Source organism: Bombina bombina, chromosome 5 (assembly GCF_027579735.1).
Source record: "Bombina bombina isolate aBomBom1 chromosome 5, aBomBom1.pri, whole genome shotgun sequence".
Lineage (NCBI taxonomy): Eukaryota > Metazoa > Chordata > Amphibia > Anura > Bombinatoridae > Bombina > Bombina bombina.
The window spans coordinates 18,712,049-18,726,937 of record NC_069503.1 but is presented as its reverse complement, the minus strand read 5'-3'; the positions used below and the strand labels follow the sequence as shown (position 1 = coordinate 18,726,937).

At 42.2% G+C, this 14,889-nt stretch overlaps 1 protein-coding gene across 1 annotated transcript in view; it reads left to right on the top strand.

Moving 5' to 3' along the window:
• The window catches only part of LOC128661241 (SCO-spondin-like), a 624,208-nt gene that overhangs the window by 540,571 nt on the left and 68,748 nt on the right, over window positions 1–14,889 (top strand). Inside the window, exon 112 of the mRNA XM_053715520.1 lies at window positions 14,543–14,703. Coding sequence (XP_053571495.1) covers window positions 14,543–14,703 — 161 coding nt within the window. The remainder of the gene's footprint in view (window positions 1–14,542; window positions 14,704–14,889) is intronic.

Genomic DNA, 14,889 nt, shown 5'->3' with positions numbered 1-14,889 from the left:
TTAGAAATCTAACGACAAAACTCCAGCCGCAGAAAAAAGTCAGTAGTTAAGAGCTTTCTGGGCTAACGCCGGTTCATAAAGCTCTTAACTACTGTGCTCTAAAGTACACTAACACCCATAAACTACCTATGTACCCCTAAACCGAGGTCCCCCCACATCTCCGACAATCGATTAAATTTTTTTAACCCCTAATCTGCCGACCGCCACCTACGTTATACTTATGTACCCCTAATCTGCTGCCCCTAACACCGCCGACCCCTGTATTATATTTATTAACCCCTAACCTGCCCCCCACAACGTCGCCGCCAGCTACCTACAATAATTAACCCCTAATCTGCCGACCGCAAAGCGCCGCCACCTATATTATAGCTATGTACCCCTAATCTGCTGCCCCTAACACCGCCGACCCCTATATTATATTTATTAACCCCTAATCTGCCGCCTTCAACGTCGCCTCCACCTGCCTACACTTATTAACCCCTAATCTGCCGAGCGGACCGCACCGCTATTATAATAAAGTTATTAACCCCTAATCCGCCTCACTAACCCTATAATAAATAGTATTAACCCCTAATCTGCCCTCCCTAACATCGCCGACACCTAACTTCAAACATTAACCCCTAATCTGCCGACCGGAGCTCACCGCTATTCTAATAAATGTATTAACCCCTAAAGCTAAGTCTAACCCTAACACTAACACCCCCCTAAATTAAATATAATTTAAATCTAACGAAATTAATTAACTCTTATTAAATAAATTATTCCTATTTAAAGCTAAATACTTACCTGTTACATAAATCCTAATATAGCTACAATATAAATTATAATTATATTATAGCTATTTTAGGATTTATATTTATTTTACAGGTAACTTTGTATTTATTTTAACCAGGTACAATAGCTATTAAATAGTTAAGAACTATTTAATAGCTACCTAGTTAAAATAATTACAAATTTACCTGTAAAATAAATCCTAACCTAAGTTACAATTAAACCTAACACTACACTAGCAATAAATAAATTAAATTAAATACCTACAATTACCTACAATTAAACCTAACACTACACTATCAATAAATTAATTAAATACAATACCTACAAATAACTACAATGAAATAAACTATCTAAAGTACAAAAAATAAAAAAGAACTAAGTTACAAAATATAAAAAAATATTTACAAACATAAGAAAAATATTACAACAATTTTAAACTAATTACACCTACTCTAAGCCCCCTAATAAAATAACAAAGCCCCCCAAAATAAAAAAATGCCCTACCCTATTCTAAATTACTAAAGTTCAAAGCTCTTTTACCTTACCAGCCCTGAACAGGGCCCTTTGCGGGGCATGCCCCAAGAAGTTCAGCTCTTTTGCCTGTAAAACAAAACATACAATACCCCCCCCCAACATTACAACCCACCACCCACATACCCCTAATCTAACCCAAACCCCCCTTAAATAAACCTAACACTAAGCCCCTGAAGATCTTCCTACCTTATCTTCACCATACCAGGTTCACCGATCGGTCCAGAAGAGCTCCTCCGATATCCTGATCCAAGCCCAAGCGGGGGGCTGAAGAGGTCCATGATCCGGCTGAAGTCATCATCCAAGCGAGAGCTGAAGAGGTCCATGATCCGGATGAAGTCTTCTATCAACGGCATCTTCAATCTTCTTTCTTCGGGAGCCATCATCTTCCAATCAGATTGAGCTTGCATTCTATTGGCTGTTCCGATCAGCCAATAGAATGTGAGCTCAATCTGATTGGCTGATCGGATCAGCCAATCGGATTGAACTTGATTCCGATTGGCTGATTCCATCAGCCAATCAAAATTTTCCTACCTTAATTCCGATTGGCTGATAGAATCCTATCAGCTAATCGGAATTTGAGGGACGCCATCTTGGATGACATCATTTAAAGGAACCGTCATTCGGCTAGTAGGCGTCGGGAAAAGAGGATGTTCCGTGTCGGATGGAAGATGATGGCTCCCGAAGAAAGAAGATTGAAGATGCCGTTGATAGAAGACTTCATCCGGATCATGGACCTCTTCAGCTCCCGCTTGGATGAAGACTTCAGCCGGATCATGGACCTCTTCAGCTCCCGCTTGGATGATGACTTCAGCCGGATCATGGACCTCTTCAGCCCCCCGCTTGGGCTTGGATCAGGACATCGGAGGAGCTCTTCTGGACCGATCGGTGAACCTGGTATGGTGAAGATAAGGTAGGAAGATCTTCAGGGGCTTAGTGTTAGGTTTATTTAAGGGGGGTTTGGGTTAGATTAGGGGTATGTGGGTGGTGGGTTGTAATGTTGGGGGGGGGTATTGTATGTTTTTTTTTTACAGGCAAAAGAGCTGAACTTCTTGGGGCATGCCCCGCAAAGGGCCCTGTTCAGGGCTGGTAAGGTAAAAGAGCTTTGAACTTTAGTAATTTAGAATAGGGTAGGGCATTTTTTTATTTTGGGGGGCTTTGTTATTTTATTAGGGGGCTTAGAGTAGGTGTAATTAGTTTAAAATTGTTGTAATATTTTTCTTATGTTTGTAAATATTTTTTTATTTTTTGTAACTTAGTTCTTTTTTATTTTTTGTACTTTAGTTAGTTTATTTCATTGTAGTTATTTGTAGGTATTGTATTTAATTAATTTATTGATAGTGTAGTGTTAGGTTTAATTGTAGGTAATTGTAGGTATTTAATTTAATTTATTTATTGCTAGTGTAGTGTTAGGTTTAATTGTAACTTAGGTTAGGATTTATTTTACAGGTAAATTTGTAATTATTTTAACTAGGTAGCTATTAAATAGTTCTTAACTATTTAATAGCTATTGTACCTGGTTAAAATAAATACAAAGTTACCTGTAAAATAAATATAAATCCTAAAATAGCTATAATATAATTATAATTTATATTGTAGCTATATTATGATTTATTTAACAGGTAAGTATTTAGCTTTAAATAGGAATAATTTATTTAATAAGAGTTAATTAATTTCGTTAGATTTAAATTATATTTAATTTAGGGGGCTGTTAGTGTTAGGGTTAGACTTAGCTTTAGGGGTTAATACATTTATTAGAATAGCGGTGAGCTCCGGTCGGCAGATTAGGGGTTAATGTTTGAAGTTAGGTGTCGGCGATGTTAGGGAGGGCAGATTAGGGGTTAATACTATTTATTATAGGGTTAGTGAGGCGGATTAGGGGTTAATAACTTTATAATAATAGCGGTGCGGTCCGCTCGGCAGATTAGGGGTTAATAAGTGTAGGCAGGTGGAGGCGACGTTGTGGGGGGCAGATTAGGGGTTAATAAATATAATATAGGGGTCGGCGGTGTTAGGGGCAGCAGATTAGGGGTACATAGGGATAATGTAAGTAGCGGCGGTTTACGGAGCGTCAGATTAGGGGTTAATAATAAAATGCAGGGGTCAGCGATAGCGGCGGCGGCAGAATAGGGGTTAATAAGTGTAAGGTTAGGGGTGTTTAGACTCGGGGTACATGTAGGAAGTGTTTCCCCATAGTAAACAATGGGGCTGCGTTAGGAGCTGAACGCGGCTTTTTTGCAGGTGTTAGGTTTTTTTTCAGCTCAAACAGCCCCATTGTTTCCTATGGGGGAATCGTGCACGAGCACGTTTTTGAGGCTGGCCGCGTCCGTAAGCAACTCTGGTATCGAGAGTTGCAGTTGCGTTAAATATGCTCTACGCTCCTTTTTTGGAGCCTAACGCTGACATTATATGGACTCTCAATACCAGAGTTATTTTAAAGGTGCGGCCAGAAAAAAGCCGGCGTTAGCTACGCGGGTCGTTACCGACAAAACTCTAAATCTAGCCGTAAGTGAGCTAACCTGACATTAAATATTAATATTTCACATTCCAATGTTCTTCACATAGAATATGTTTATATATATATATATTTATATTTATATACAAGTATAGATATGTACAGATATATTTAGTAATATCTATTTATAAATAAGTAGAACATATTCCCTTATGTGCAGAACATTGGAATTATTAATTATTATTATTCTTTATTTATAAAGCGCCAACAGATTCCGCAGCGCTGCCCATGGGTACAAGGATAACAGTACAATGGAGAAACAATACGACAAAATTTTACAGAAAAAAAAACAAAACGGGGAATTGAGGGCCCTATTCCCATGGGAACTTACAATCTAGATGGGTAGGATGGGAAACAGGAGGTGGGGACTGCAGAGGTGAGAATATTAGTGAGGAGATAGAGGGCAGCTGTTAGTTAAGTGAAGTTAGTATGTTAAGAAGTCGTGTGATAAGCTTCCCTGAACAGAAAGTCTTTAGGGAACGTTTAAAGGAGGAGAGGTTAGGAGAAAGTCTAACAGCACAAGGAAGTGCGTTCCAGAGGGTTGGTGCCGCCCGAGAGAAGTCCTGTAGTCTAGCATGAGAGGAGGTGATGGTAGAGTACGCAAGAAGCAGGTCATTGTTGGATCTTAGGGGACGGGCAGGAGTGTATTTGTTGATAAGTGAGGACAGGTAGGGTGGGCCAGCATTGGTGAGGGCTTTGTAGGTCATGGTGAGAATTTTGAATTTAATTCTGTTGTGAATGGGGAGCCAGTGAAGGGACTCACAGAGAGTTGCAGCAGAAACAGAGCGTTGAGAGAGGTGGATTAGTCTGGCAGATGCATTAAGGATGGATTGGAGGGGAGAGAGGTGGGAGAGAGGGAGGCCAGTTAGTAAGTTGTTACAGTAGTCAAGTCGGGAAATTACCAGGGAGTGGATTAGCTGTTTAGTAGTTTCAGCACTTAGAAACGGACGAATTTTGGAGATATTGCGTAGGTGGTTGCTGCAGGATGAAGAGAGCAATTGGTTGTGGGAAATGAAGGACAGATTTGAGTCAAGCGTGTCTCCAAGGCAGCGGACTTGGGGTGATGGGGAGATAGTGGTGCCACCAACAGTGATGGAAAAATTAGAAACTGGAGTAGAGTTAGAGGGGGGGAATTAGAAGTAGTTCGGTCTTGGACAGGTTTATACTTAGGTGGTGAGGGGCCATCCAGGAGGAAATGCCAGATAAGCAGTCGCTGATGTGAGAATTGACAGGAGAGAGTGCAGGGGTGGAAAGGTAGATCTGGGTATCGTCAGCATAGAGATGATAGCTGAAGCCATAGCTGTTGATAAGTTTACCCAGTGAAGAAGTGTAAATAGAGAAGAGTAGAGGACCCAGGACAGAGCCTTGAGGTACTCCAACAGACAGAGGCAAAAGAGAGGAGGAGTCACCAGCAGAAGAGATGGAGAAGGATCTGTTAGAGAGATAAGAGTGAATCCAGGAGAGGGCAGTGTCACAGACCCCATGAGAGCTGAGAGTCTGTAGGAGAAGGGGATGGTCAACAGTGTCAAAAGCAGCAGAGAGGTCCAGTAAGATGAGTATAGAGTAGTAGCCTTTGTTTTTAGCAGAAAGGAGATCATTAGTAACCTTGGTGAGGGCAGTCTCAGTTGAGTGTTGGGGACGGTAGCCAGATTGCAGGGGGTCGAGCAATGAGTTGGAGGACAGGAATTGGATTAGGTGATTGAAAACTAGTTTTTCAAGTAATTTTAAAGCTAGCGGGAGCAGTGATATGAGGTGTTAGTTTGCAGGGGAGTTAGGGTCAAGGGAGGGTTTTTTGAGGATCGGGATGACCTTTGCATGTTTGAAGGAGGCAGGGAATGAGCCGGTAGAAAGGGATAGGTTGAATATGTGAGTAAGAGCCGGAGTGAGGGTGGGAGACAGAGGGGGAATTAGATGTGAAGGAATAGGGTCAAGTGGGCAGGTAGTGAGGTGAGAGGAAGACAAAAGGGAAGCCACTTCACTCTCAGTAGTTGGGAGGAGGGTGCAGAGAGTGGCAGAGGGGGTGACTGGAAGTGAAGTTGGGAGATTGCAGGTTTGTGTTGGGATGTTTCCTCGAATTGCAAGTGTTTTATGGAAAAAATAGTCAGCAAGGTCTTGAGCACTGAATGCAGATGAGGGGGTGGTGCAGGTGGGTAGAGGAGAGAGTTGAAAATGGAGAAGAGTCTTTTAGGGTTTGAAGAGTGAGTGGATATAACAGAAGAGAAGTAGGTTTGCTTAGCGAAGGGCAGAGGTGTAAGAGTAAATAGTGAACTTATAGTGCAGGAAATCAGGTTCAGAGCGGGATTTCCTCCAGGCATGTTCAGCAGACAGCAGTGCGTGAGCATTTTTGTAGGTAGCGTGTTTGTTGGGAGTGCTAGGGCTGGAGCTGACGACGTGGGGCTTTGCGAAGTTGGGGCGGAGCGAGAGTGTCAAGTGCAGCGGAGAGAGTATTGTTATAGTGGGTTATAGCAAGGTCAGGGCAGGATATCGTGGAAGTGTGGGAGAGGGGTATATGAATAAGATTGGAGAGTTGGGGAGGGTCCACAGTGTGCAGATTTCTACTGGTGCGGGGGCGAGAGGGGGAAGTAAGTTTAGCATCTATATTGGGATTAAAGGTGGTCAGATGGTGGTCAGAGATGTGAAATGGTCGAGAGGCAACATCAGAGAGAGAGCAGAGATAGGAGAATACCAGATCAATAGAGTGTCCATAACGGTGGGTAGGGAATAGGGTGGATTGTGAGAGGTCGAAGGAGTTAGTGAGTGAGAGAAGTTTAAAGGCAGCAGGGACAGATGGGTTGTCAATAGGGATGTTGAAGTCCCCCAGAATTAGGGTAGTTGTATTTGTAGAGAGAAAGTGAGGAAGCCAGGCAGCAAAGTTGTCAAGGAATTGGGAGGTTGGTCCAGGGGGGCGATAGATAACTGCCACTCTGAGAGAGAGAGGGGAGAACAGGCGGATGCAGTGGACCTCAAAGGAAGAAAAGGAGAGAGATGGAAATGGAGATAGGTACTGATAGGAGCAGGAGGGGGAGAGTAAGATGCCAACACCGCCACCATGTCTAACCTGGCCTAGGTGTGTGAAGACCACCATGAGTGAGAGCAGCAATGGAAGCAGCGTCAGAGGAAGATAGCCAGGTTTCAGTAATTGCTAAAAGGTTAAAAGCGTTGGAAACAAACAGGTCGTGAACAGTTGTAAGTTTGTTGCAGACAGAGCGAGCATTCCAGAGGGCACAAGAAAAGAGAGTGGAATATGAAATACAAAGTTAAACACATTCACCTACGTATCATAATCACACCGTTCTACACAGCATAAGTTAGAACACATACTTAGAAACAAACAGTTTTAGATAACGGTGTATCCGGGCGCATCGCCAGGACATAGCAAGGCCATTCTTGAGATACAATTGTTTAATATGAAGCTAAAATCTAATGTCAGCATATGTTCTCACAGCATAATAAAACACATTCACCTAGATTATGAGTTTTGCGCTAAACAGGGTGCGAAACTAACGCCACAAAAGTTGCATTTTTCATTCTCCATAGCGCTGCCGTTACAAGTTATTGAAAAGCCTCCTTATGTGTGCGATATGGTGGCGTTAAGCTCCATATCGCACAAAAGCCAAGGGCTGCTTTGACGTGCTTGTGCACGCTTTACCCCATAGACATCAATGGGGAGAGAGTGTTAGAAAAAAAACAAAACCTGAAGTGCGGAATGAAAAATCTCTGTAACGCAACCCCATTGATGTCTATGCAGAAAAAAAAGTTACGTTTAAACACCCTAACATAAACCTCAAGTCTAAACACCCCTAATCTGCCGCCCCTGACATTGGCGACACCTAAAAAAAGTTATTAACCCCTAATCTGCCGCCACCGACATCATGACACCTAAATAAAGTTATTAACCCCTATTTCTTTTTAAAGACACAATGAGTCCACGGATTTCATCCTTACTTGTGGGATTACGCCTCCTGGTCAGCAGGAGGAGGCAAAGAGCACCACAGCAGAGCTGTATATATAGCTCCTCCCTTCCCTCCCACTCCAGTTATTCTCTTTGCCTACATTAGTGCTAGGAAGAGGTAAAGTGAGGTGTTAGATTAGATTCTTCAATCAAGAGTTTATTATTTTTAAAGTAGTGCAAGTTTGTGCTGCTTTGTCCTATGGTGTAGCCGTAGTCCAGATCAGTCTCTACAGTAGAGCTATTGGTGACTTTAGAGCAATGGGAACTTGTGGGACATAATTCTCACTGCGCCTCCCATACATTTATGCTGCCCTTCTCCTAACAGCCTAAGCAAAGTTAACTCAGGCTTTTTGATTTTCACAGGCCAATGTGAGAGAGAGGACTTCACAAGCCGGGTGAACTGCCTTACTGCCGGGCAGATTTCTGAGGTAAGTGCTAATTTTTATTTTCGGGGGATGTACACAGAAAGATTGGCACTTTATTTCATAAATGGACACAAGGACATTATCCCTAGGAGGAATAAGTAATGGGCAGTTTCTGCAGGCTCTGGGGACGTGGAGAAATGGCTTTTTTTATTTATGTCTGGGGTTCATTGAGTTTGTGAAACATCTGTCATGTTTTTACTTGGGGGCTCTTATCTTCCAACGGCTTATTGTATTTACAAAAACCAACTGGGAGGTTGAACCCTTTAATGCTTATTTTCTAGCCTGTTTAAACCAGGAGTTTTGGCACTTGTTTATTGCAGTTACTACTCCTTACGGCTTATTATATAGTACAGCCGACCGGGAGCTTTGGCTTTTGTGTTAATGCCTTTACTACTCCTTACGGCTTATTATATAGTACAGCCGACCGGGAGCTTTGGCTTTTGTGTTAATGCCTTTACTACTCCCTACAGCTTATTATATAGTACAGCCGACCGGGAGCTTTGGCTTTTGTGTTAATGCCTTTACTACTCCCTACAGCTTATTATATAGTGTAGCCGACCGGGAGCTTTGGCTCTTGGGTTAATGCATTTACTACTCCCTACAGCTTATTATATAGTACAGCCGACCGGGAGCTTTGGCTTTTGTGTTAATGCATTTACTACTCCCTACGGCTTATTATATAGTCCAGCCGACCGGGAGCTTTGGCTTTTGTGTTAATGCATTTACTACTCCCTACAGCTTATTATATAGTACAGCCGACCGGGAGCTTTGGCTTTTGTGTTAATGCATTTACTACTCCCTACAGCTTATTATATAGTACAGCCGACCGGGAGCTTTGGCTCTTGTGTTAATGCATTTACTACTCCCTACAGCTTATTATATAGTACAGCCAACCGGGAGCTTTGGCTTTTGTGTTAATGCATTTACTACTCCCTACAGCTTATTATATAGTACAGCCGACCGGGAGCTTTGGCTCTTGTGTTAATGCATTTACTACTCCCTACAGCTTATTATATAGTACAGCCGACCGGGAGCTTTGGCTCTTGTGTTACTGTAGTTACTACTCCCTACAGCTTATTATATAGTACAGCCGACCGGGAGCTTTGGCTTTTGTGTTAATGCATTTACTACTCCCTACGGCTTATTATATAGTACAGCCGACCGGGAGCTTTGGCTTTTGTGTTAATGCAGTTACTACTCCCTACAGCTTATTATATAGTACAGCCGACCGGGAGCTTTGGCTTTTGTGTTAATGCATTTACTACTCCCTACGGCTTATTATATAGTACAGCCGACCGGGAGCTTTGGCTCTTGTGTTAATGCCTTTACTACTCCCTACAGCTTATTATATAGTACAGCCGACCGGGAGCTTTGGCTCTTGTGTTACTGTAGTTACTACTCCCTATGGCTTATTATATAGTACAGCCGACTGGGAGCTTTGGCTCTTGTGTTAATGCATTTACTACTCCCTACGGCTTATTATATAGTACAGCCGACCGGGAGCTTTGGCTCTTGTGTTAATGCATTCTCTACTCCCTACGGCTTATTATATAGTACAGCCGACCGGGAGCTTTGGCTCTTGTGTTAATGCATTTACTACTCCCTACGGCTTATTATATAGTACAGCCGACCGGGAGCTTTGGCTCTTGTGTTAATGCAGTTACTACTCCCTACGGCTTATTATATAGTACAGCTGACCGGGAGCTTTGGCTCTTGTGTTAATGCATTTACTACTCCCTACGGCTTATTATATAGTGTAGCCGACCGGGAGCTTTGGCTCTTGTGTTAATGCAGTTACTACTCCCTACAGCTTATTATATAGTACAGCCGACCGGGAGCTTTGGCTCTTGTGTTAATGTAGTTACTACTCCCTACGGCTTATTATATAGTACAGCCGACCGGGTGCTTTGGCTCTTGTGTTAATGCAGTTACTACTCCCTACAGCTTATTATATAGTACAACCGACCGGGAGCTTTGGCTCTTGTGTTAATGTAGTTACTACTCCCTACAGCTTATTATATAGTACAGCCGACCGGGAGCTTTGGCTTTTGTGTTAATGCATTTACTACTCCCTATGGCTTATTATATAGTACAGCCGACCGGGAGCTTTGGCTCTTGTGTTAATGCAGTTACTACTCCCTACAGCTTATTATATAGTACAACCGACCGGGAGCTTTGGCTCTTGTGTTAATGTAGTTACTACTCCCTACAGCTTATTATATAGTACAGCCGACCGGGAGCTTTGGCTTTTGTGTTAATGCATTTACTACTCCCTATGGCTTATTATATAGTACAGCCGACCGGGAGCTTTGGCTTTTGTGTTAATGCATTTACTACTCCCTATGGCTTATTATATAGTACAGCCGACAGGGAGCTTTGGCTTTTGTGTTAATGCATTTACTACTCCCTACAGCTTATTATATAGTACAGCCAACCGGGAGCTTTGGCTTTTGTGTTAATGCATTTACTACTCCCTACAGCTTATTATATAGTACAGCCGACCGGGAGCTTTGGCTTTTGTGTTACTGTAGTTACTACTCCCTATGGCTTATTATATAGTACAGCCGACCGGGAGCTTTGGCTTTTGTGTTAATGCAGTTACTACTCCCTATGGCTTATTATATAGTACAGCCGACCGGGAGCTTTGGCTCTTGTGTTAATGCAGTTACTACTCCCTATGGCTTATTATATAGTACAGCCGACCGGGAGCTTTGGCTCTTGTGTTAATGCAGTTACTACTCCCTACAGCTTATTATATAGTACAGCCGACCGGGAGCTTTGGCTTTTGTGTTACTGTAGTTACTACTCCCTATGGCTTATTATATAGTACAGCCGACCGGGAGCTTTGGCTCTTGTGTTAATGCATTTACTACTCCCTATGGCTTATTATATAGTACAGCCGACCGGGAGCTTTGGCTCTTGTGTTAATGCAGTTACTACTCCCTACAGCTTATTATATAGTACAGCTGACCGGGAGCTTTGGCTCTTGTGTTAATGCATTTACTACTCCCTACGGCTTATTATATAGTACAGCCGACCGGGAGCTTTGGCTCTTGTGTTAATGCAGTTACTACTCCCTACGGCTTATTATATAGTACAGCCGCCCGGGAGCTTTGGCTCTTGTGTTAATGTAGTTACTACTCCCTACGGCTTATTATATAGTACAGCCGACCGGGAGCTTTGGCTTTTGTGTTAATGCATTTACTACTCCCTACGGCTTATTATATAGTACAGCCGACCGGGAGCTTTGGCTCTTGTGTTAATGCATTTACTACTCCCTACGGCTTATTATATAGTACAGCCGACCGGGAGCTTTGGCTCTTGTGTTAATGCAGTTACTACTCCCTACAGCTTATTATATAGTACAGCCGACCGGGTGCTTTGGCTCTTGTGTTAATGCAGTTACTACTCCCTACAGCTTATTATATAGTACAGCGGACCGGGAGTTTTGGCTTTTGTGTTAATGTAGTTACTACTCCCTACAGCTTATTATATAGTACAGCCGACCGGGAGCTTTGGCTCTTGTGTTAATGTAGTTACTACTCCCTATGGCTGATTACATGGTATAGCCGATCAGGAGATTTAGCTCTTGTTTCCTGCAGTTGCAGGGCGGGTGAGCGGCTTCAGATCTGACAACTCCCTATGGCTTATTACAGAGCTAGCTGACCAGGATTTTTCTTATTCTTCTTCTAAGACGCCATGTTAGTGGGTTAATTTCTGACAGCACTTTCTCTAGTATTGAGGTATTTAGCTGCCCGGGAAAGTTTTTTAAGTAATACGCCCACGATGGGCGGAGCTAAAGTGCGTTGTTTTTTTCCCAGCTCTTATTCTGATGCAGAGCGATGGTGGGTCTCCTCTGCGGCGTTAGGTCAAGCAGCAGAGAGGCTTCACATTCTAGTTTTAGATCTGCATATGCAACCAGATGGGTAGTGTTAATTTCTCTGATGGCTACCTGGTCTCCCATCCGGTGACAAGCAGTTACCTCAGCAGGACTTAGCTGAGGTTTGGGAATATGTAGGCTTATTGTTAATATGTTACATATGTTATATACGAAAATAAAGCACTTGATTTTATTTATTTATTTATTTGAGACACAGTATTTTTGCTGCTCAGTCTGTGAATACAGATGGTTAGTGAGATGGTTGTTCAGCAGAGTTAACACGTTGCTTTTAACATTTAAAGGCACAGTACTGCTAGTCAGGATATTACATTTATTTGATTAAAATGTGTATAATAATGACTTTTCTGTTCCTCGTGTATGAAGAGGATTGACAGGTCACAGATAGACATTTTGTTTAGAGCCAACATTGTCTCACATGCTATTAAAAATATAAGATGCATTGTTCCCTAGTCCTCTTACCCTAAATGACCTGATTTGGTTGCCCAAGCATGTCAGGTCGCGTTACAAAATCCAGAACACAATAATCTCTCATGCCCTCCGGTTATGGGATAGATTACGCTCACTCCCTCAGATAGCCCCACATCCTTCTCCCGTTCACTCTTTAACGGGCCTGCTAGCGGCCCTCAGAGACTCCCACCCCCATCTGTGGCAGGAGCACGGAATCCACTGTATGGCAGACCTGTTTCCCAACGGCCAATTTATCACGACCACACAATTTACCAATAACTATAACCCGCCCCAACTTCTCCTATTTGAGTTCTGGAGGCTTAGAAGTCTATTAAAGTCCTGGGGATTTCTAAACCAAACTCCCAGAGCACCCACTATGTGGGAAAAAAGATGTAGTAGCAACGTGAGGATACCTAGGTCGCTATCAATCTCCTACAAAGACTTGATGAATTCCCCCCTTTTCTACAGGTCAGCTTACACATTGGACAACGGGAACCTGTGGATGACAGATGGAAGAGGCGCCTCATGGGACAAGTATCGTTTTAGACAGCAAAGGGACACACATAAGCGGCGAACCCCCCACACAGAGTGTTACTCACAAGAGCGGCGGTACAAACGTGTACCCAGACAGGCAGGACGGAACCAAAGGTCGCCCGTCAGACAGGCGTAAACTCAGTACGCTAGGCAAACGTCACTCAGCAAGCAGCGTCAGAGTAAAACCCAGCAGGGGAACCAATAGAGTCGAAGGGAACTCGACACAGCGGACCTCCAAAGGGGATCAGGAACGTAGCCAAATACCTCCAGCGGCAATGGTAATAGAAAACAGGCAGGTGTGATGTGCTCAAAGATACATTTATTGAGTACAAACAGATAAAAACAAGCGTACAGCAACGCGTTTCTCAACAAATAGTCGTTTCATCAGGCTGATACTAATACATGAAAATACCTGCTCTATTTATAACACACCTGTGTCAATCACAGAGCTCCTGCTACTGACACACCTCCTAGGTGGACATGACTGATGATAGAATGTGAATCAAGTAGGAGGTGTCCCAGGGGCCGGAGCTAAGGATGAACTACCAACAACAAATAACATACACAAATATTTCATACATTCTGAATTATATGTTTGTAATTGGTCTGTCCTTACAGTGAATATACACATTCAGATCATACATGTAATAAATATTATTGTAACAATATGCAACATATGAAGAATTAAAAAATTAAAACACTCACAAATTAAGATCGTAGTTTAATAAAATCTACTAATGTATCGTAAAAACCCAGTGTCATTAAAAGATTTGGACCAGAAGATAAAAATGAATAAATAATGGTCCAGTTTGGCAGAAGGGGCTGAGTAATGTTTTTTAAAAAAAAAAAAAAAAAAAAAAAAAAAAAATAAAATATAATAAATAATAAATCAAATAAATCAATAAATAAAATAAAGATTAAGATAAGTGTTTGTTAAAAGGTGGGGGGGAGGGGGGGGGGGGGAAAGAGCGATCCTTGAATAATATAAGGATAGGACTAAGAGGACCAGCGATAAAATACCATGTCGAAGTTCTATATATGGATCTATTTGGATACAACTCTAACGGATGGCCCTAATTGGTGGATATTGAACTCGTATGGATATGGGTAGGGTGACTGAATAAAACTCTGGCAGATGGCCCTAATTACCGATAGTTGTACTAATAAGGACTATAAGCACCAGAGAAAAATAAATTATGCAGTATTAATCTTAATCATTGACTATACTATATGCTCAAATCCAAATAGAAAAATATAAATATAAAATAAAGAGTAATAAGTATGGATTAAATAACTGGATACAGCTCTAGTGCTTGGCCCTAATTAGTGGAAGGCTGCTAGGTCAATACACAAATTTAACCCATCAGGATGCATACATTTCAAGACGTGGATCCAATACGTTTCTCTTTGTCTTAATCTAAAGTACCTATTATAGATGTAAGATTTAGGTATATGTTCTAAAGGGGTCACGGAGAAGCAATTAGTATCACCATTGTGCATAATGTTGCAATGTCTAGAGACACTATGGTACTTATAATTCTTCCTCATATTACGTTTATGTTCAGACCACCTTATGCTGAACCGCCTACAGGTTCTGCCCACGTATTGGATGCCACACAAACAGGTGAGTAGATATACAACAAAAGTTGAAGCGCAAGAGATATGTCCAATAATCGAATAAGATCTATTAGTGATAGTAGATCGAAAAGTTTTTTGTTTGGTATCAATCGACTGACACATCTTGCATCTACTCGCTCTACATCTGAAAGCACCCAACTTTGGTGCAATAGACTTCGGTGTTATGAGGGCT